Raw genomic sequence first — 24,921 nt, 5'->3', positions numbered from 1 at the left:
ATCATGAAACCTGATTCTTCAACCAACAACTGAGATGTGTATTTTAGTCCTTCTGTGACAAAAGGATGAAAATGTACACTAAGAGGAAAGAATTAGCTTCTAGACTGCAGTTCTCTTATTACATGTTAAATAATTCTATATAATCATGTAAAATTAAAACTTGGGTAATTATCTGTTCTTATAGTTTATGGTTAGCTCATTTATAATAAATCAGAATAATAGGGACTCTAAAAAAGTATAAATTTATCCCAAAATTCTCAAATATGGGGGCATCCTTTTACTTATGTTATACTCCCCTATTTTTTATCTAGATTATTTTAGGATAAAGTGAGGCCATATCTTACGGTCTGTGAATCCCTTGCATATTATCAATAGAAACCAGTATTTTACTTAAAAACTTTTAGCCTTCTCACAAAAATAGGAAAAGAGGAAGACTGGGAAATGAAACTCTCCTCACTACAATACTTAGAATGAGTGTTGCTGGCTTGATTTTATTCTAAATTGTATCATCTTTTGAATGAATCAAAACATTTCTAGATGTACTTTGGATCAGAAATGTACTGCTCACTATGGAAAAGGATCTGTGCTTCTTGTTTGATTGTATTCACTGCACATGAACTACTCTTCTCTGTTCAGTAATTGATTTAGCTTGTATTTACAGCTGAGGAAGGAAATACATTATCCTTTTATGTATTTTACAAAGTGCCTTCTCAGTTGATTATATTTGAATACTGGTATGTGGTGAATTAGATTGAAAATATTCAAATTTGTATCAGTTTTAACTCAGAAACTTGATTCATACTCAAAATGATTTCAGTCTGTTTTTAATACAAAAAAGTACTTTGGCTTAAGTGGGACCTCAATTCTCTTGCAGCTCAGTGTGGTGGTGCAATGTCAGATTTCAGTGGTGTGATCCTCAGCCCTGGGTTTCCTGGAAACTACCCCAGCAGTTTAGATTGCACGTGGACAATAAAGCTGCCCATAGGTTTTGGTATGTATATTAAAAACACATGAAAGAGTTTTTTATATTATTAATTCATCCTTTAGAAAATATCAAAGTGTAATAAGAGCTTAATGAAATATTCACAAATTATAGTTTACTTTGTGATTACATGTGCTTCACTTGGAGTTCTTGGATAATTGAAAGAATATGGGCGTTTTTAAATTTTATAGGTAGTTGATAAATAGAAAAACCATGATATTTTCCAGACAATATGTATGAATATAGCCTGACTTAGATGTGTGTAGTAGTGATAAATGCAACATGATTTTCATGTATTTTGTTTTTATAACTCTCTTCTACTTGTAGCCAAGTAGTACATAGAAAAATTATTTTCTGATAATCTATTGAATGCAATATTCATTGTAAATAAATAAGTTTTATACATTTTAAAAGTAGTACAGTTTTTCTACTGTAAGATTTAAATACCCATGTTGATGTAATAATACCTTTCTAATTCTAATAATATAATTCCCAGTGTTCATATATATAGCATTAAATATATATAATACATTTAAAAATAAATTATTTCCCTCCTGTATCACTAACATATTCTCTTGCAGCTACTTCATATCCCACTAGTCTATAAATGCATAAATAGCAGTGTTAGATTGGGGATAGATTTATTCATTAAATCACAGTAGAATAACATGTAGATACTCCTTGAAATACAAACCTAGTATATTTAGAGTTAAGATATTCTGTATTATCTCACTTATTGAGAATGAAAGTAAAAGTCGCTCAGTCATGTCAGATTGTTTGTGACCCCATGGACTATACAAACCATGGAATTCTCCAGGCCAGAATACTGGAGTCGGTAACCTTTCCCTTCTCCAGAAGATCTTCCCAACCCAGGGATCAAGCCCAGGTCTGCCACATTGTAGGCAGATTCTTTACCAGCTGAGCCACAAGAGAACCCCCAAGAATGCTGGAGTGGGTAGCCTATCTATTCGCCAGCAGATCTTCCCATCCTAGGAATTGAACCAGGATCTCCTGCATTGCAGGCAGATTCTTTACCAACTGAGCTATCACAGAAGCCCAACTCACTTATTAGATGCTTCATTTACCCAATGGTTTTCCAGGTTGCACTGGTGGTAAGGAACCTGTCTGTCCATGCTGGAGACGTGAGATGTGTGGGTTTGATCCCTGGGTTGGAAAGATCCCCTCGAGGAAGGCATGACAACCCACTCCAGTATTCTTGGCTGGAGAATCCCATGCACAGAGAAGTCAGGTGGGCTATGGTCCATAGAGTCACAAAGCGTCAGATACAACTGACTGCATGCTGCATGCATGCATTTACCCAAAAGCATCAATAGCCTCAGAATAGTAATTCATTAAGAACGTTTTACATAAATTAATAGAAACTGATAGTTTTGGAACTCTATACTGAGTATGTACATATCATACTCCAGGTATTTTGCTAAGTGCTAGGGATAGATGCATGGTAAAACAGACTATGCACTTTTTCCCAGTTGAGTTACAGTCATGATGAGGAGACAGATAGTCAGATATGCAATTGCAGTGAAGTAAATTAAAGAGTACAGGATTAAGCTTAGTACAGACATCCAACCTAGTCCAGGAAACACGAAAAAAGTTTTGCCAGAGGAAGTGATGCCTGAACTGTGGCTTTAAATGTAAGTAAGCCCAGAAAAGAGGGTCAGGCTGTGTGGAATACAAAAGAAATTGTAGGTAAACAGAATGACATATGGAAAACTGCAGATAACAAAGCTAAAGAAATTTAACAAACTTTTGCACTATGTGACTGGTTTGAAGTTTGGGGAGAATAGTAGGTCACTGAGAGAAGAATGCTGTGGAACTTTCTAATGATAATTATTTTAGCTCCAACATAGGAACACCCTTTAACTTGAAGTCATAGCCAAATTCTGTAACTTTTGATTGAAAGTGAATAGATGAATAATAGATTTGAAACAGTATGTTTATTCTTATATCTTTTACTAGCTACTTAAGAGGGCTCATCCCATGTTGCTTATGGAGATAAGTGAATTATTTTAAAATAAATTATTAGATATATTTGCAGTAGTGCCATATCATCATAGTTCTTGTTAATGCTTCATTTATTTTAAAAATTGTTTATTAAAACTTAAAAAGTATATGCATCTCTTTCTCTGTTTTAGAAATAAAAACAGGAGACTGTTTCTGATTTGACTACATTTAAGTTTTCCACTGTTTTCCTTGATATTGGTTACCTCAATATTGGTTCTAATGTATTTGACAAATAATTTATAAACATTAAAATAAAATTGAATACATATAAAGTTAAAGAAATATTTTTCTCATGTCTATGCAAATATTATTGATAATATAATGTGTGAAAAGATTACTGTGGGGAAATTTTTAGAAAAATATGTACTTCTTGTAGCTTCACATATTAAGCTAATCATGTTCAAACTTCTAAGAAGATTTTCTGTTTATCCAGAATGAATTTAATATTTTAAAGCATATTTTGAGTATTTCCCAAATTTATTTGTTCATAGAATTCTTTTTCCATGTATCAGAGGATTTGCATGTAACTGTTTCCAGGAACAAAATATGATTTGACTTGAAAACCTCACTAGTTATTAAGAGCAACAGCTCAACAGCCAGAGTATCTGACTTGTAATTTAAGCTTTTTTAGGATATTATGTAAGCTTAGAATAATATTGAGCTTCCCTGTGCCTCAGTTTCCTCATTCTCACAAGTAATCATGAGCATGAAATGTTAGCATATAAAAAACTTAAAATAGTGCCTTGTGAAAGGAAAACACAAAAAATATCAAATTTTATTACTAACAAGTTGAAGAATGGTAGTTGTGAAAACAAAACATAAAATTCAATAAAAATTGAATATTAATTGAATTAGGAGAACATACCTCTTTAAGGTCACCAACTCAATGGACATGAGTTTGAGCAAACTCTGAAAGATGGTGAAGAACAGGGAAACCTGGCACGCTGCCATCCATGGGGTCACAGAGAGTCCGACATGACTGAGTGACTGAACAACAACCTCAATGAGACTTTTTATTTTTTCTACCCCAAAGGCATTTCACCATCCCATATTTTAGTTATGTTTATAAAGAAATTATTTTGTAATATAGCAAATAACAATGACCCCTAGATTTTATCACAAATATAATATAACATTTGGCATTACCTTCTGACAAGAAAATACTAAAACAGCATACTGAAAATTACATGCCTCAAAATGATATTTTCGAGAAGTAGATTTATCCCCTGTATGTGACTGATTTCTAACACAGTCGTGAAATCTGATTATGTTAATATATAAAACTTTGCAATCGTATTTTGCCCTCAAATTGGCCTTTTACAAAATAAAAATTATTGAGTGGCTTTTCATCTTTAAGAGTTGATTGATCTAATTTTAAATGGTATTAAAGAGCAAGAAAGCTACTTTCTTGATTAGTTTTGCTATGGTGACATTGTAGTAAAATGAGATTTTCCCATGTGACAAATTGTGGGCATTTGAGAGCAGTATTCTATTACTTTGAACTATAGCAAAGCTAATTGTTCTGAACAGACAGCAAACCCATGGCCCAGATCTTGACAGTATGCCTCTCAACCTAAATGGAAATATATCTTAACAACATTAGTGTGAATGTGTGTGTTTGTGTATATGCATGCACTTAATTTGGTAAAAAATAAATAAGTAGCATAATGTTTGTTTTTCTTCCTTAGGTGTCCATCTGCAGTTTGTAAATTTTTCTACAGAAACCATACATGATTATTTGGAAGTAAGAAGTGGATCCTCAGAAACTAGTACTGTTATTGGGCGACTTAGTGGTCCTCAAATACCATCTTCCCTGTTTAGCACAACCCATGAAACCAGCTTGTATTTTCACAGTGACTATTCACAAAACAAACAAGGGTTTCACATTGTATACCAAGGTGAGTGGAATAATACAAAATGAGAAATTATTTAGCCTCTAGACAGCTATTAGCAATCTAACTCTTAAGTATTTTCTAAGTTGTGTTTTAGAAAGAAAAAAGGAGCCTAACCAAGGCAAGCTTAAGTTAGGAAGAGTTTTAAATAATGCAGTTTTCAGGCAACCAAATGTGGGGAAATTATGTATTTTTGAGGCCTTACAAATTCTAACCATGAAAAAAGTATTTAATTCATTTTAATACACAATAAAATAAAACAAATCAAGGCTAGGCAGTCAGACAGGACATGGGGAAATGTAAGATTGAGTCTTTGCTTTCATATAAAAATGAGTATATTAAAAAGATATTTTGTGGTGCTCATCTACTATATGCAAAGTTATTTTCTTTTACTTTATAATGAAAGAATAACATAACATTCATTGATATCATTCTACTGCTTTGAGAATATGAAATAAATAAATACTTTGTCAATCATATTATATTAGGTCTATTTCCGATATAAGTCTGCTGCATGACCTTGAGCATGAATTTCATCCCTTTATAAGATAAAGCTTAGACTCTGGAAGACCTAGGCTTAAATGTGGATTCTCTATGTTCAGTCTTTAGTGATGTAGGGCATAAGTTCATTTTTTCATTTTCATAATAGAGTTAGTAAGAGTACATCCCAGATAAGTTGTTTTGAACTTTATGATGAAATGATTGTAAAATATTTACCATGTTGGTGGCTCAGAGGTTAAAGCATCTGCCTGCAATGCAGGAGACCTGGGTTTGATCCCTGGGTCAGGAAGATCCCCTGAAGAAGGAAATGGCAACCCACTCCAGTATTCTTGCCTGGAGAATCCCATGGACAGCAGAGCCTGGTGGGCTACAGTCCACGGGGTCACAAAGAGTCGGACACGACTGAGTGACCTCACTTTCACTTTGTATATCATTAGTAATTATTTAGTGTAGTTTTGTTTTGGTGTTTTCTGTTTTCGCTTTTTAATGTCAATTCAGATCTTAAAAGTCTGAAATTTAAAAGTAAATGTTTAAGTTATAATATTTATTCTAACAATGCAGTTCCAGTGATTGTAATATTCAATCAAAAGTAACAAACTTTAATTACATCACTGCCTTAATTATTAAAGGATTTAATGATCATGTGATTTTTAAAAAAATTAATTCAAGTTTTTCCTGATTTCTAGTTGATTCACAAGCAGGTGATACTTTTGGATATGAGTTCCACCAGAGCAGAGATCTTTGTGTTGTTCATTGATGTGTCTCAAGTGCCTAGAAGAGTAAGAGCACAATAAATATTTGCTGTATATACCTGAAAAGAAATTTAAGAGTAGTTAAATTTTGACTGTGTGGATCACAATAAACTGTGGAAAATTCTGAAAGAGATGAGAATACCAGGCCACCTGACCTGCCCCATAAGAAACCTGAATGCAGGTCAGGAAGCAACAGTTAGAACTTGACATGGAGCAATAGACTGGTTCCAAAGAGGAAAAGTCAAGGTTGTGTATTGTCACCCTGCTTATTTAACTTATACGCAGAGTACATCATAAGAAATGCTGAGCTGAATGAAGCACAAGCTGAAATCCAGATTGCCAGGAGAAATATCAAGCACCTCAGATATGCAGAGGACACCACCCTTATGGCAGAAAGTGAAGAAGAACTAAAGAGCCTCTTGATGAAAGTGAAAGAGAAGAATGAAAAAGTTGGCTTAAAGCTCAGTGTTCAGAAAACTTGAGATCATGGCATCGGGTCCCATCACTTCATGGGAAATAGATGGAGAAACAGTGGAAACAGTGTCAGACTTTATTTTTGGGGGCTCCAAAATCACTGCAGATGGTGACTGCAGCCATGAAATTAAAAGATGCATATTCCTTGGAAGGAAAGTTATGCCCAATCTAGATACCATATAAAAAAGCAGAGACATTGCTTTGCCAACAAGGGTCTGTCTAGTCAAAAGTATGGTTTTTCCAGGAATCATGTATAGATGTGAGAGTTGAACTATAAAGAAATCTGAGTGCTGAAGAATTGATGCTTTTGAACTGTGTTGTTGGAGAAGACTCTTGAGAGTCCCTTGGACTGCAAGGATATCCAACCAGTCCATCCTAAACGAGATCAGTCCTGAGTGTTCATTGGAAGGACTGATGCTGAAGCTGAAACTCCAATAGTTTGGCCACCTGATGTGAAGAGCTGACTCATTTGAAAAGACCTTGATGCTGGGAAAGGTTGAGGACAGGAGGAGAAGGGAATGACAGAGATTGAGATGATTGGATGGCATCACCAACTCAATGGACATGAATTTGCATGAACTCTGGGAGTTGGTGACGGACAGGGAGGCCTGGCATGCTGCAGTCTATGGGGTCGCAAAGAGTCAGATAAGACTGAGTGACTGAACTGAACTGAAAATAGACGTAACATCCAACTGCACATGGGTCTCAGTGATTACAGTTTAGCTTAGGCTTGCAAACATAATTTAATAGTACCACATATCATCCTGTATATAAAACAGAAAATCATAACTGTCACATTTCTATACAAAATGTACTGTATTCCTGAGGAAATTAATTTCAGAAACTTCTAGGAAACTGATTGAGTTTCTTCTTTGCATCTAGAAGGCTCAGGAGTATATTTGTGGTTCTTCTCTAACAAGTGTAGAGGGCCTTATGCTAAGCACTTTGCTATTGACTTTAAACCTGACTTCATCTTCTTTCCATGCCCTCATTTTCCTTTGGCCTTTCAGAGCAATATTATTATTTGAATGTGAAAAAACTAGAATTTGAACATTTTTTATTGCATTTTTCAGTCAATGTGTTCTTGAAAAAAATCTTTATTTGCATAAAAAATAAAAATATATAGCATTTGTTACTTTTACTTATATAATATTAATATTATTAACATGAGCCATCATGTATAGCAATGATCACTAGATATTATTTGTGAATTCTGTTGAATTTTAAAATTATCTCTTCTTTTACTGAGTTTATATTTTTAAGCTGATGACATTTTTTGAAAAGTTAATACAGATTCACAGAATCAATGTTATTTTTACATAAGTTTGTGATGCAACTTTCAAAACATTCTGAATATTGGAAGAATGAATTGTATATAATTAATGATAAGTATACTCTTCTACTAAAGGACTTGGTTCCACATTAATGCTATTACTGGCAACATTTAGGGTTTAGGTCTTGTATTATATATGATATTAGGATGAGAACTTTTTCCTGATCTTTTAAAATGTATTTCCTATACATCCGTATTAAACTAAAAAGCATAGAAAGGTGAAATGTATAAATTATCACAGGATCATGCAGGCATCTATGAGTTTTATTATATTCAAGATAATCCAGCCAACTAAACTTATCATAGACAACATTTCACAAAACATTTGGAAAAGGTCATTCCAATCCTAAAGAAAGGCAATGTCAATGAATGCTCAAACTACCGCACAATTGCACTCATCTCACACGATAGTAGAGTAATGCTCAAAATTCTCCAAGCCAGGCTTCAGCAATACGTGAACCATGAACTTCCAGACGTTCAAGCTGGTTTTAGAAAAGGCAGAGGAACCAGAGATCAAATTGCCAACATCCACTGGATCATCGAGAAAGCAAGAGAGTTCCAGAAAAACATCTATTTCTGCTTTATTGACTATGCCAAAGCCTTTGACTGTGTGGATCACAATAAACTGTGGAAAATTCTTAAAGAGATGGGAATACCAGACCACCTGGCCTGCCTCTTGAGAAACCTGAATGCAGTTCAGGAAGCAACAATTAGAACTGGACATGGAACAACAGACTGGTTTCAAAGAGGAAAGGGAGTATGCCAAGGCTGTATATTTTCACCCTGCTTATTTAACTTATACACAGAGTACATCATGAGAAATGCTGGGCTGGATGAAGCACAAGCTGGAATCAAGATTGCCAGGAGAAATATCAATAACCTCAGATATGCAAATGATACCACCCTCATGGCAAAAAGTCAAGAAGAACTAAAGAGCCTCTTGATGAAAGTGAAAGAGGAGAGTGAAAAAGTTGGCTTAAACATCAACATTCAGAACACTAAGTCATGGCATCTGGTCCCATCACTTCATGGCAAATAGATGGGGAAACAGTGGAAACAGTGTCAGACTTTATTTTTTTTTGGGGGGGGGGGCTCCAAAATCACTGCAGATGGTGCCTGCAGCCATGAAATTAAGATGCTTACTTCTTGGAATGAAAGTTATGACCAACCTAGACAGCATATTCAAAAGCAGAGGCATTAGTTTGTCAACAAAGTTCTGTCTAGTCAAGGCTATGGTTTTTCCAGTAATCATGTATGGATGTGAGAGTTGGACTATAAAGAAAGCTGAGCACCGAAGAATGGATGCTTTTGAACTGTGGTGTTGGAGAAGACTCTTGAGAGTTCCTTGGACTACAAGGAGATCCAACCAGTCCATCCTAAAGGTGATCAGTCCTCAGTGTTCATTGGAAGAACTGATATTGAAGCTGAAACTCCAGTACTTTGGCCACCTGATGTGAAGAGCTGACTCATTTGAAAAGACACTGATTTTCGGAAAGCTTGAGAGGAGGAGGAGGAGGGGACCACAGCGGATGAGATGGCTGGATGGCATCACCGACTTAATGGACATGGGTTTGGGTAGACTCCAGGAGTTGGTGATGGACAAGGGAGGCTTGGCGTGCTGCAGTTCATGGGTTCTCAAAAGAGTCGTACACGACTGAGCGACTGAACTGGAACTGGAACAAAACATATAAGTCAAATCAATGTACTGTACACCTTAAATTCATGCAGTGCTGTATATAAATTATATTTTAGTAAAACTGAGAAAAATTACCTTTAAATGTGATTGAAACTTGAAAGGATTTATTTAATAGAATAATATTTCCTAATTACTAATACTCAAATGATATACATTTACCCTAAATTGAAATGACTTTTTGGATTTGATATATTTTGCTTATGGAATATTAATTCAAATGAAAATGACAATTTAAGCACTTAACATCCTTAAAGGATTGTTCATTAATTCTGAAAACTTTAGAGTATTAAAATTTAAAATATAGAGTAATATCTTAGTTAACAACTTAGGGTACCTTATTCAACCTTAAATGTAAATTTCTAATTTGGGAAATTAAGTATTTAACACACTCAGTGTTAATGTTCTCATTATTGTGGTTACATAAGAGTGTCCTTTTCTTTGTGAAATAGAAGTGATGTGACAAGTTATTCTCAACTAATTTGAAAAGAAGAAAGTGTGTTCACACACATACATATATACACACACACACACAGAGATGTAGATGGGGACAGGGTTAGGGAATGAAAGAGAGAATGATGAAAATGTATCAGAGTTAACCACTGGGAAACCTGATGATGGCATAGTTCTTACTATTGCAACCTTTGTGTAACTTTGGAATTACTGAAAAATAAAAAAGTTTTTAAAAAAGGAATTTAATAGTCAGTAGAAAAATAATTTTTGCTGGTAATTTGTGTTTTACTATTTATATATGGTTTTGAATTTCTGAAAAATGAAGTCTCAAATATTAATAATATGAGTATATATACTGTTTATAGGTTCAAAAAATTTTCAGCAGTGTTTATTAAGCATCTAATATGTAAAAGGGAATAAGCAAAGCTTTTAGGATACAGTGATAAATGCAGGAACTTTACTCTCATGTAGAATGTAGAACAACATTAGTATGAACAAATGAAATAGTTGTGCTTCAATGCCAAGAATATTTTTATGACTGAAGTACAAAATTTTTGTTAGATGGAAATTGTTTCCTAGTACTTTATATTGTTAAATTACTTCTTTAGAAAAACTTGGCAGAGTGTAATTTATTTCTTTTAGAGGGAAAATTAGCTTAAGATATTCAGAAAGATTCAGAATTAGGCTTACACATATATTTATTTTATTTTATATACATGTGATATAACCAGAAAGCAACTGCATTCTATGTAAAGGGATCAGAGTATGTTTGATTAAAACTGTGGCTTTAAGGGTAATTTATATTTTCATTATAACTTTAAATATATTTTATCAGTGAGTGAGTAAACAATGCATTTTAATAAATTATGCTAAAATTTTAATATGAAAATTATACACATAAGAAACATACAGTCATTAACATCACTTGCTATAAACCCAAATTACTATTTCTAACCAATTGCAAGCAGCACTACATCTATTTTGCATATTGCAAATAGCACCCACTTGTGGTCTTTCATAGTTCAAAAAGGAAAATTTTCTTTTTTTTACATTTTCCAGCCTATCAGTTGCAAAGCTGTCCTGATCCACGCCCATTTCGAAATGGTTTTGTAATCGGCAATGATTTTACTGTGGGTCAAACCATTTCATTTGAATGTTTCCCTGGATATACACTGATTGGAAATTCAGCCCTCACTTGCCTTCATGGAGTGAGTCGTAACTGGAATCATCCACTTCCAAGGTGTGAAGGTATGCTTCTAACTTGAAGCTATCTTTTAGGTGATATAATCTCTGTTTAATAATTCTTATTTTGGTACTCTTCTTCTGTTTGTTTGTTTTCCTCTTCAAATGTCATGCTAAATATAGAGTCTTCCTTTCAATTAAAGAATTATAGTTAGCAAAGACCTTAAAACTCCATAATAAAGAACTAATTTTGTCATTCTTGAGTCAGGAGTCCTAACCTTCTCTATTGGATGCTAAAGTAAGTTGGTTAACATTTTAGAGCTTCTCCTATGCGATGTCTATGTGATTGCATGTGTGTTTGTTTACTAATCATTTTTTAATGAAATAGTAGCCCAGGTACTGCTACTGAATTTGGGCTCGTTTCTTCTAAAATAAATAAATAAAAGTGCCTCGATCCTTTTATAAGTCCTTATATTTATACATGATATGACAAAGTTGAACAGTATATATATATGGATAAAATATTTGAAAAAAGCAAATACAGTGTAGTTTACTAATCTAGTGACAGTGAAAAACAATGTAGAATACCTCATGCTGAAAAATAAATAAACATTCACTCTGTTTGGTTCATGGTTTCCAGCTTCATTTTATATAGCTTAACTGAGGTAGAAACATAACACAAATGTCTTTTATACTGTCTAAGAGGTATGAAATGTTTGCAATCTTTTTGTAATCAATTTACTATGATTCTATTTAAACATATTATATCTTTTCTGTAGCTCTTTGTGGAGGGAATATAACTGCAATGAATGGAACCATTTACTCTCCTGGGTATCCAGATGAATATCCAAACTTTCAAGACTGTTTTTGGCTTGTAAAAGTACCCCCTGGGAATGGAATCTACATCAACTTTACTGTCCTACAAACAGAACCAATCTATGATTTCATCACTGTATGGTAAGCCAACACCTCTGGTATTGATTGATTCAACTGTGTATAACAGTGAAATAGGATAGGAGTAAAATATATCATGGTCCTCTGTACAGATTGCCATCTTATGCTTGAACTGGTGTGAATAACTGAAGGTAACAGTGTGTTTTGGAGAATAAGACAAATAAGAAAGATTTCAGTTTGTTTGCCCATGAAGTAGCTAAACACGTAGAACAAATACTTTATGGGTGAAGATCAAATTTGTTATTAAAATAATGTGCAAAACTTGGGAATTAAATCAGAGTAAGTTTATAGTAAGAAAGTTCTGTATTTCAAAACCAGTGAAATTTAAAAGGCTATATTCCAATAAATTGCTTAATACAGCTACTGAATTTCTGTCATAATAATTCATCATATTATTTTGTATTATTATCCTGTTAATTGAAATATCTCTAAACTATAAAGAAGACATATGAATTAATTTTTTACAGTTTGCTAATTGAATTACTGTAGGGACTTCTAAAATTCTTTCCAAATTTAACAGTGTATGATTCTCAAGATTATTTTGAAGAAATAAGAGGGAAAACCTCCAGCATTTGGGAGGATCTGGGGTGTGACCAGGAAGTCAAGGCAATTTAGTTAATTACAGCTAATATGGGCACATTTCATTTAGGTGAAATGTGATCTATTTCTCCCTTTACGTTTTTAAGTACTTTACCATCCAAATAAACATACACCAGTATGATTTGGCACGTGCTGATTGTTTCATCTACTGCATCTTTATATCTCATATGTAATACTTTCATTAAACTTTGTGTGAAACTTTCCCAAAACATCAATCTCATTCTCCCTTCCCCCTCCCTGCCCTGTCTCTCCCCTGTAGGGATGGACCAGACCAAAACTCACCACAGATTGGACAGTTCAGTGGCAATACTGCTTTGGAATCAGTCTATAGCACTTCAAATCAGATTCTAATCAAATTCCACAGTGATTTCACAACAAGTGGCTTTTTTGTGCTCAGTTATCACGGTTGGTATCATCTAGGAATTTCTGTTTGATTTGGCAATGTTTGAAATTGTCATGGAAAAATTGAGTATAATATATATTTAGCCAGTGATTGAAAAGGTATTAAAATTTGACAGTTTTTTTTTAATCACTTCAAATACTTTTACTTGCAAACAATGACCTCTTCTAAGCATTTAGGGACATTAAAATGTGAGCAAATGGAAATAACAAATAAATCAGTCAGTAATTATCCCAGTAGAAAATAATCATTTCTTGCAAAGAAATCAGTAAAAGAGAACCAGATGTTCATATTTTATTACATGTAATTTTGAAGCATCAATAGATTTTTTTTTCAATACAAAATGTTTAATCTATTCAACCTGCTGTGAGTCTTTCTAAAATTAGCATCCAATAACTTTATGCTTTGGATCATATCACTCATTCATTTATACTCTCTTGTTTCACAACTGTACCTATTCTAGAATCTTACAGTTTTAAATGACTATTCCAGATCATTAACTTCATAGCTTTTATTCCTGCAACATAATTTATGAAGAATTGCAATTTCACTTCTTTGTATGGAATTATTCTGGGTTCTATCTTCATAAAATTCACTTTCTTAAAAGAGCATTCAGATGGTTTCAGAGGTTTTAAAATTTGTTTTTATGTTAAATTTTGTTACATTATATATATGAAAACATTTACTTTTATATTTAGTGAAATATGAAACCATAGTGACTATATTCTTTCATCTGTTATGACCATAGTTTCATAAACTCATTCTGTTTCATATGACTTTGTCAGACCAGTTCCATGATCATTTCACAAGATCAAGATGCTACTAAATTAAATTTTCAAAAATTATATTAGCATTTCCAAGGTGAACATGTACCTTGTACATTACATTAACAAACAGCTTAATGTTTTCTTCTTTTTTTAACACAAAGTAAGAAAATCTTTGATACCCAAAGATTATATTATGTGAAAAATATGATGTCAAATATGGTTATGAACAAAAACACTTAAAGTACATTCAGTACAGAAATATATAGAAAACAGACCAGAAAATATTTGATTTCCTTAACCTCAGCACTTATCAATCAGTAGATAATGCCCAATTTGTGCTTCTGTAGTGGCCAGAGCTGCATGTATACTCCAGCATAGTGAATTAGAAAACGGGGAGATCAGTCAGAAAACTATGAATTAGGCTGTTTACTTTTTTTAGTAACTCATTAGCCTTTTTCAGTAATTCACTAGCCTTTTTCAGTAAATTGTTCATTGGTGCCAGCAGTATACAGGTACAGTCTAAAGCAGCAACAATAGCTTTAATACTTTGAAAGATAATCGTAGTTTGAGAACCAAAAGCTAAATGATTTCTAAGTTCAAAAGATGAATTCATTGCTGAAATATATTCTGTACATTTTCTCTCTTCATGATTCCCTACATAAATATTTATTAGTCTGCATCTTGCCTGAAAAAGTGAATAAAGAAAGTACAGTTCATTCAGTTCAATTCAGTAGCTCAGTCATGTCCAACTCTTTGCGACCCACAGACTGTGACATGCCTGGATACCTTGTCCATCACCAGCTCACGGAGCTTGCTCAGTCATGTCCATCAAGTTGGTGATGCCTTCCAACTGTCTCAACCTGTTGTCCTCTTCTCCTCCTGCATTCAATCTTTCCCAGCATGAGGGACTTTTCTAATGAGTCAGCTCTCAGCATCATGTGACCAAAGTGTTGGAGCATCGCTTTCAGCATCAGTCCTTCCAGCAAATATTCAGGACTGATTTCCTTTGGGATTGACTTATTTGATCTCCTTTGCAGTCCAAGGGGCTCTCAAGAGTCTTCTCCAACACCATAGTTCAAAAGCATCAATTATTCAGCACTCAGCTTTCCTTACAGTGCAACTCTCACAGCCATACATAACTACTGGAAAAACCATAGCTTTGAATATATGGACCTTTGTCAGCAAATAAAGCCTCTGCTTCTTAATATGCTGTCTGGGTTTGTCATAGCTTTTCTTGCAAGGAACAGGCATTGTATAATTTCATGGCTGCAGTCATCATCTGCAGTGATTTTGGAGCCCAAGAAAATAAAGTTTGTCACTGTTTCCATTGTTTCCCCCATCTATTTTGCCATGAAGAGATGGGATCAGAAAGTGCTGCACTGAATAGGCCAAAAAATTTGGAAAACTCAGCAGTGCCCACAGGACTGGAAAAGGTCAGTTTTCATTCCAATCATAAAGAAAGGCAGTGCCAAAGAAATTTCAAACTACTGCACAATTGCACTCATCTCACATTTTAGCAAATAATACTGAAATTTCTCCAAGCAAGGCTTCAACAGTATGTGAACCAAGAACTTCCAGATGTTCAAGCTGGATTTAGAAAAAGCAGAGGACCAAAGATGAAATTACCAACATTCGTTGGATCATAGAAAATGCAGGAGAATTCCAGAAAAGCATCTGCTTCATTGACTACGCCAAAGCTTTTGATTGTGTGGATCAGAGCAAACTATGGAAAATACTTAGAGAGACTGTACCAGACCATCTTACCTATCTCCTGGGAAATCTGTATGCAGGTCAAGAACCAACAGTTAGAACAGGACATGGAACAACAGACTGGTTCCAAATAGGGAAAGGAGTATGTCAAGGCTGTACATTGTCACTCTGCTTATTTAATTTATATGCATAAAACATCATGCAAAATGCCAGGCTGGATGAGGCACAAACTGGAATCAAGATTGCTGGGAGAAATATCAATAACCTCAGATATGCAGATAACACCACTCTTATGGCAGAAAGAGAAGAGGAACTAAAGAGCCTCTTGATGAAAGTGAAAGAAGACAGTGGAAGAAGCTGGCTTAAAACTCAACATTCAAAAAACGAAGATCATGGCATCCGGTTGCATCACTTCATGGCAAATAGATGGGGAAACAATGGAGACAGTGACAGACTTTATTTTCTTGGGGTCCAAAATCACTGCTGATGGTGACTGCAGCCATGATTATAAGATGCTTGCTCCATGGAAGAAAAGCCATGACCAACCTAGGCAGCATATGAAGAAGGAGAGACATTACTTTGCCGACAAAAGTCCATGTAGGAAAAGCTATGGTTTTTCCAGTAGTCATGTATGGATGTGAGAGTTGGACCATAAAGAAAGCTGTGTGCCAGAGAATTGATGCTTTTGAACTGTGGTGTTGGAGAAGACTTTTAAAAGTCTCTTGGGCTTCAAGGAGATCCAACCAGTCCATCCTAAAGGAAATCAATCCTGAATATCTACTGTAAATACTGATGCTGAAGCTGATGCCCAGTACTTTGACCACCAATGCAAAGAGCTGACTCATTAGAAAAGACCCTGATGCTGGGAAACAATGAAGGCAGGAAGAGAAGGGGACGACAGACGATGAGATGGTTGGATGGCATCACTGACTTAATGGTCTTGAGTTTGAGCATGCTCCGGGAGTTGGTGATGTACAGGGGATCCTGGTGTGCTGCCATCCATGGGGTCACAAAGACCCAACTGAGTGACTGTACTGAACTGAACTGATGGGACCAGATGCCATGATCTTTGTTTTTTGAATGTTGAGTTTTAAGTCACTTTTTCACTCTGTTTTTCACCTTCATCAAGAAGCTTTTTAGTACCTCATTGCTTTCTACCATAAGGGTGGTGTCATCTGCATGTATCTGAGAAGGCAACGGCACCCTACTCCAGTACTCTTGCCTGGAAAATCCCATGGACAGAGGAGCCTGATAGGCTGCAGTCTGCTAAGAGACGGACATGACTGAGCAACTTCACTTTCACTTTTCACTTTCAAGCATTGGAAAATGAAATGGTAACCCACTCCAGTGTTCTTGTCTGGAGAGTCCCAGGGACGGGGGAGTCTGGTGGGCTGCCATCTATGGGGTCGCACAGAGTCGGACACGACTGACACAACTTAGCAGTAGCAGCAGCAGCAGTATATGCATATATGAGATTATTGATATTTCTCTTGGCAATCTTGTTTCCAGTTTGTGCTTCATCCAGCCCAGTATTCACATGATGCACTCCCCATGAAGTGAAGTGAAGTGAAAGTAGCTCAGTCATATCCCACTCTATGGGACCCCATGGATTGTACAGTCCATGGAATTCTCCAGGCCAGAATACTGGAGTGGGTAGCCTTTCCCTTCTCCAGGGGATCTTCCCAACCCAGAGATCAAGTCAAGGTCTCTCCTGCATTACAGGTGGATTCTTTACCAGCTGAGCCACAAGAGAAGCCAGGAGTACTGGAGTGGGTAGTCTGTCCCTTCTCCACTCTATGTTCTGGATCCAGAAATTGAATCGGAGTATTCTGCATTGCAGGCAGATTCTTTCCAACTATCAGGGAAATAAGTTAAATAAGCACGGTGACAGTATTTAGCCTTGACATACTCCTTTCCCAATTTGGAACCAGTCCATTGTTCCATGTGCAGTTCTAACTGTTACTTCCCAACCTGCATACAGGTTTCTCAGGAGGCAGGTAAAGTAGTCTAGTATTTCCAAAATTTTTTGTTATCCATACAGTCAAAGGCTTTGGCATAGTTGATGAAGCAGAAATAGATGTTTTTCTGGAACTCTCTTGCTTTTTCTATCATCCAGCAGATGTTGATAATTTGATCTCTGCTTCCTCTGCCTTTTCTAAAGCCAGATTGAATATCTAGAAGTTGTCGGTTCACATAATTTTGAAGCATCGCTTGGAGGATTTTCAGCATTACTTTGCTAGCATGTGAGATGAGTACAATTGTGCATTAGTTTGAACATTCTTTGACATTTCCTTTCTTTGGGACTGGAATGAAAACTGACCTTTTCCAGTCCTGTGGCCACTGCTGAGTTTTCCCATTTTGCTGGCATAATGAATGCAGCACTTATCAGCATCATCTTTTAGGATGTGAAATAGCTCAACTGGAATTCCATCACCTCCACTAGCTTTGTTCATAGTGATGCTCCCTGAGGGCCACTTAACTTCATATTGCATGATGTCTGGCTCCTGGTGAGTGATCACACCATCGTGGTTATCTGCATCATATGATCTTTTTGGTATAGTTCGTTCATATATTCTTGCCTCCTCTTCTTAATATCTTCTGTTTCTGTTAGGTCCATACCATTTCTGTCCTTGATTGTGCCCCTCTTTGCATGAAATATTTTTTTAGTATCTAATTTTCTTGAAACAATCTCTAGACTTTCCCATTCTATTGTTTTCCTCTATTTCCTTGCATTGATCATGTAGAAAGGCTTTCTTATCTCTCCTTACTATTCTTTGGAATTCTGCATTCAGATGGATACATTTTTCCTTTCCCTCTTTGTCTTTTGCTTCTTTTCTTTTCTCAGCTATTTATAAGGTCTTTTAAGACAACTATTTTGCTTTTTTTGCCTTTCTTTTTCCTCGAGATGGTTTTGATCACTGTATGAACCTCCATCCAGTTCTTCAGGCACACTGTCTGTCAAATCTAATCCCTTGAATGTATTTTTCACTTCCACTGTATAATCGTAAGGGATTTTATTTAAGTCATATGTAAATGATCTGTTCGTAGATGGACTCTAAATATCCATAAAATAATCTTTAGGAAGTATAAAATTCTTATACAACTTAGGAAATATTTCAAAGGGGAAATATCGTCAGAGAAAGGATGTGTGTGGGGGTGTGTGTGTGTTTGAAAATGTGAAAACCCTTACATAGAAAAATGCAAGAATAACAGTATAATGTAAACACATATAAAATATGAATATGTATTTACATTGACATTTATGTGAATACATAAAATATTTTCTCATTCCAGGCCATGTTCCACATGATTTTAATAACTAGGTTCTGAATCATATATATTAAAAATATAATTAGTTTAGACATAAGGAAGTTCAAGTATTTGTTTAGGGCTTTGTTTTCAGTTAACTTCGGATTAGTTACCCTTTGGTTTCCACTTTCTTAACCTATACAACACAGTATAGTTGTAGAAAAGATTAGCGAGCTATTGTATATATATATAAATTACTCCAATTACTGGCATATCTTAGGTTGACCCTTATGAAATTATTGGTCAAAAATACTGAATATCAAGAATTTTATATAGCTCAACCCACATAAGTGCTTTTATTATTACTATCATCAACTTTGCATTACAGAGATGAAATAATTAGAGACAATGAATAGTACATGGTTATCATAGTGCCCAGCAGAATATATGTTCAGTAAATATTCCTTTCCTTACCATATCTTATCTTACATTTTAGATTTTCTAATAGAGTATTTATGTTTATTTACATTTATACTTTAAATTGTATACTAAGGCACAATTGCCAGAGCTTAGAAGATCCTAACATTTGAATCGTCTCTGGGAATTTTACCCAAACCTTAAAATAACAATGAATTTGGAAAGGTAGATAGGGTCTTGTTATAAATTGACAGGTGCCTTACATTCTATCAGCCCTAGCAGGATAATTTTCCTAAGGTACTGCTTTTCTTTGACTCACTTTTTCAAGAATACATGATGCCATGACTCGTTTAAACTTACCGTATAATCTGATCCATTGACTCTTACTCCCCAGTGCCTACCCTGACTCCCATCAGATTCTTTCTCTCACTGCTTTCTGAGCTTCCATTCTTAAATAGTTTCTTACTCATCATTAGTTCTTTAATTCTTCCTATGTTAAGTGTAATTTCTCCTTTCCTTGATAATCCAAACTCATAGGGATCACTACCATCTCTTCTATGATTCCACTTATTCTCTTTTACCAAACTTTTAAGAACTTACAGTATGCTATACTGTTTTATATAGCTACTCTATGCTTGTGAGTTTAATAAAGAGTGCTTTTTTGAGGACACAAATTATACTTAAGCTTCTTAGTCCTTATATTTTTTATTGAATAAATAATTATATTTAATTATCTTACAGTGGTATGTGTTCAGATTCTTTTTAAAAAGTTGTCTTGTTGAATTTATTTGAGCTGCATTAATGAGATTTTTTACAAAGGTTGTTTTACAGTTATATACGTGTGTGTTCATCCTTTCTCACAAAAATTTAAAAAAAAATAGACGCCTATTATCAAATTAGTATTGATACAGTTAGTACAATTTAATACAATCTAAAATATAATATTCATACTTGAGGCTCGTGTTTAGTAGCTGTGTGTGTGTGTGCGTACTCATTTGTGTCTAATCTAACTCTTTGTGACCCCATGGACTCTAGCCTATCAGGCTCCTCTGTTCATGGAATTTTCCAGGCAAGAAAATTGGAGTGGGTTGCCATTTCCTACTCCAGTCAGTAGTTATAGCTGAGGGGCAAAATGAGCTCCCATAGTGTTTAAAAAAACAACAACAACAACAAAAAAAAACTGGTCAAGTCATTTGGTACATTTTCAGAAGTTAACCCGGAAGATAATTTACGATTTAACATTTATTTTAAGGTCTTTTAATATACCTAAGCTTACAATGGTTTATTCTTCCACTCAGTTTTCTTTATATTCTCTTATTGATTTAATAACTCCTTCTGTTGTGCCCTACCCTTTAAGTCAGAAGTAGGCTTTTTTAGGACTTGTGTATTTATTTTATAAATTTAACAGATCAGTATTTTCATGTATTTTCCTAAGGTCAGATTGATTATTTAGATTTTATTTATTAGTATATTTTAGTATGTCAGAAAGGAGAAAATAAATTTTTTTTTCTGCTCTAACCAGACTTCCTTTATGAGATCTAGTCAGCCATATGTCTTCTTTAAAACACCTTCATAAAGCCTTTCATGATCAAAGATAACATTGATAAAAAGCTTTGGAAAATGAAAATTCTATGCCATGAAAAAAATAGGGCAGGCTTAAATGTTGAGGTGCTTTATCTCACATATCATTTTTTCCTTCATTTGAGGAAAAGTGTTTCTCTCTTACTGTGTTGCTGTAGGGGTAATTCTTTAAAGTAAGAGCTAAATTTTCTTGGTATCTGTCACAGAGTCAAGATGGGTTTGTCTTATAGTAAATAATAGCAGTATTCCTAATCAATGACTTCCTGAAAGTAAATTACAAAAAAATCCTTTTTAACTGCATGTTTTTGCAGATACTGACTTTGTATTAATAGTCACTCTAATAGCAAAGGCTACCATTTACTGAAAACTTCATATGCCAGGCTCTATTCTAGATGCTTTCTATGATAATTTTTGTTATAACTCTGTAACATAAGTATTATTATTCCAATTTTAATCATTAGAGAACTGAAAGAAAGAAATTTGTAATGTATATAGAGCCAGAGAACTAATAAATAAACGGGCTGTCGGAAATTCGAAATAGGTCTGTCTTGCTTTAAGGAATATTGTTGTTTAGTCTCTCAGTAATGTCGTACTCTTTGCAACCCCATGGACTGTAGCCCACCAGACTCCTCTGTCCATGGGGATATCCTAGCAAGAATACTGGAGTGGCTTGCCCTCTTTTTAAATAATAACAACAATAACAGCAATAATAATAGTAATAGCTAAACTATATTGAGTTCTTACTAAATGCTAGGCAGTGTCCTAAGCTGGTATTATCTCATGCATGGGTTTTATTTAATGTATATGAACTATAATTTTTCTTTAAATATCTAGCAAAAGTGATTTTCATTTTTAGCAAGATAGTAAGTCATCTCATTTTCTAGAAAATACCTCTTCTAATGACAACTTTGAACTTCTTAGTGCTTCTCTTCCCTGGGACCTATATTCTAACAACAGTATGTTGGTAGATTTGCCACAATTTAGTATGTTCCTCTTTATAGTTTTTAGAATGTGCTATGATCTGTCTGTGAAGAGAAAAGTCTTATTGAGGGTCCTGACTTATGCCAACCACTATAGTATAGCCAGAATATATATTTATTAAATTAAAACACAAAATAGCATTTTATTGTTTAAATCTATTATCTAGAGTACCTCCTTTTTCAGTATCAGATATTCAGTTCAGTTCAGTCCAGTCGCCCAGTCGTGTCCAACTCTTTGAGACCCCATGAATTGTAGCACACCAGGCCTCCCTGTCCATCACCAACTCCCAGAGCTCACTTAAACTCACATCCATCTAGTCGGTGATGCCATCCAGCCATCTCCTCCTCTGTTGTCCCCTTCTCCTCCTGCCCTCAATCCCTTCCAGCATCAGTCTTTTCCAATGAGTCAACTCTTCACATGAGGTGGCCAACGTATTGGAATTTCAGCTTTAGCATCAGTCCTTCCAAAGAACACCTAGGACTGATCTCCTTTAGAATGGACTGGTTGAATATTAGGGAACCTCAATTATTATAGAAGATTTTCCTAGTGAGGATAATACTATTCACTAGTATATGCTATTCATTATTTTCCATTATTGGTGTAGCTTCTGTGAAGGAACGGTTTGATATATTGGGTTGGCCAAAAAACTCATATGGTTTTGTTTCTGTAACACTATATGGAAAATCCAGAGTGAAATTTTTTGCCAGCTGAATATGCTGAACTTCAGATTATTTTTAAGAAGTGTATTTGAAAGACCTGTAATATCTTTTAGGTCAACTTTTAAGGTTATTTTGCCTTTATAATGAATCCTTTATTTGGGGACAAGTATATTTAACTTCACAAAGTCTCATCCTAAAAGAGACTGCTGTAGATATAAGGACACATTTTATATAAAACATAAATCAACATTGCTTTGAACTGTGTGACCCCATTGCTTTGCACAATCTAAAGATCTGACTTTCTTTCATATTTCAATAGATAGAGCACTGAGCTCATAAAGTGTTTCATTGTTTGATGTCCAGAGAGCATAGGGGATATGCACATCATACAATTATATACATATCTAGATAGATAGATATAAAGCTAAAAAAAAAAAACCAAACTGGTGAAACTGTAATGATGACATGATAATGCCATTTACTTAAATGCCATTTACTTAAATTGCTGCTTACTGATTAGTTAAATGACTGAAAGGCATGTCAAAATCACTTGGAATAGTTTGATATTTTGCTGTATATGCACCCCCATTGATAAGATGGCATTTAAATTCTACAATATCTCAGTTCCCTCCAGCCAGAGTCAATCAGGAACACTTCTGTAGTTAAACCAGTTTGAATTCATAGGCTCACTGTAATGAGGGGGATAACACACTATAAAGAACTGTGTAGTTTCAGTGAGAGGCTTTTTATAGGATTTGGACTGTGTAAGATGATTCTGGAAAAGTTTAAAGAATCATGTGTTTCCTCTGAATGTGGTGCTGTCAGAAAATTGGAGCAGTTCTGTAATTGTGTATCTTAATCATTTTTTTTTTCTAGAAGGTGAAAGGTGTGGTACACACCTCACACTGTGATTGCCAGGGGGAGCAGCATTCTTTCACACTAGCTGAGATGTCAGAATCTTGGTCATATTGGAGTTTTCATTTTGTGTTGTGTTGTTTGTATGTTCAGACATGATTATGGAAGGTCTTATTTTCTGTCTTGTTCCAACAAGGCCAGAGAGCTGTCATATCTGATGTTAGTTGTTACTGAATTTGTTTACAGTAAACAGTAGAAAATCATGGCCTTAATAGTTACAGCCAGGCCAGCTCCAAGCCACAGCATACAGGGGCTGTGGTTTGTTTTCTTTCGTCTTCTTTTCTTTCCCTTCTTTTCTTTCTTCTCTTTTCAGTATGTAGAAAGTTTAAAGTGATGGTTAAATAACTGAAACATATTCCCTCATAGCCAAAAAACAAACCAAACTATTGTAGTGAACAGAAAAGGGAAGTAGAGACTGACAAAGAACAAATTGTCACCCCGATGTGCTCTGTTATCTACTAATATGCCAGGCAACTCACCTGTGGCACATTACTTCTCAGACTGAAGTGGCCTCTACTAAAGTAGGATATTTTCAATTAGCTATTAGAATATGGGAAAGTCACTTCATGCAGAAGCTATTAGAATCTTGTGGATAGTTCAGGATTTTTTCCCAAAACTTTGGTTACTATGCTTCTGTTTTTCCATCTATAGGAAAATAGCAAGTAGCTTCTTTTTGATTCATTTCTAATGATCCAATCTCTAAATCTAGGACTGAATATTTTCTCTTGATTTCTCAGTCGTTATATAGGCAGAGAAACAAATTGATTGTAAAATATTAACAGATGAAAAAGAAATATTTGTAACTAATTAAGCACTGCTGAAACTTAACCTGTATGGTTCATATCAACTGAATAGCAGACTTTCTCCAAAATGGAAAAATATATATATATATTTTTTTTTTCTCTTAGTTAGAACTCAGCATTTGTTTCAACACTCATAACTCTGCTTTCAAGTGGAGCTGCTTGAAGTTATTTTATATAACATTGCAAAAATTATATAACTGAGTATGTAATTATCAGTGCTTTTCCCCCTCCAAATCTTTCCCAAACGATGAAGTTCTCAAACTTGAACTAATCCGGGTCACCACTGAAGTACACCAGTGGTTATAGAATGCTTAGAGTTAATAATGGAATGTCAAACATGTTTTTTCCTCTTTAAGAAATATTATATCCTTATTTGGCAGAAAGGTGTGTGCTTTTTTGGTTTAGAGAAGGAATGGCAATTTGTTTTGTCTTTTTTTGAAGAAGCCTTTTATAGCTCAGTTAAACTGAAATAGATAAATGTAGCTTTCTTTTCTGGAGTTGGGTGGGATGTTTGATTACAAAGAAAATAGGAAATTAAAAATAACCAAATATATTGGCAGAATCAAACCTTAAAAGTGTGATTTTAAGAAGTAAATTTGTT

At 34.7% G+C, this 24,921-nt stretch overlaps 1 protein-coding gene across 1 annotated transcript in view; it reads left to right on the top strand.

The window, feature by feature from the left end:
• The window catches only part of LOC108637475 (CUB and sushi domain-containing protein 3-like), a 40,798-nt gene continuing 16,768 nt past the window's right edge, over positions 892 to 24,921 (top strand). The window contains exons 1-5 of the mRNA XM_018058089.1: positions 892 to 991; positions 4,693 to 4,902; positions 11,162 to 11,350; positions 12,064 to 12,241; positions 13,098 to 13,243. Coding sequence (XP_017913578.1) covers positions 892 to 991; positions 4,693 to 4,902; positions 11,162 to 11,350; positions 12,064 to 12,241; positions 13,098 to 13,243 — 823 coding nt within the window. The remainder of the gene's footprint in view (positions 992 to 4,692; positions 4,903 to 11,161; positions 11,351 to 12,063; positions 12,242 to 13,097; positions 13,244 to 24,921) is intronic.

The sequence above is a fragment of the Capra hircus genome, chromosome 14 (assembly GCF_001704415.2).
Source record: "Capra hircus breed San Clemente chromosome 14, ASM170441v1, whole genome shotgun sequence".
Taxonomy (NCBI): Eukaryota; Metazoa; Chordata; class Mammalia; order Artiodactyla; family Bovidae; genus Capra; species Capra hircus.
This window is presented reverse-complemented; position numbering and strand designations above follow the sequence as displayed.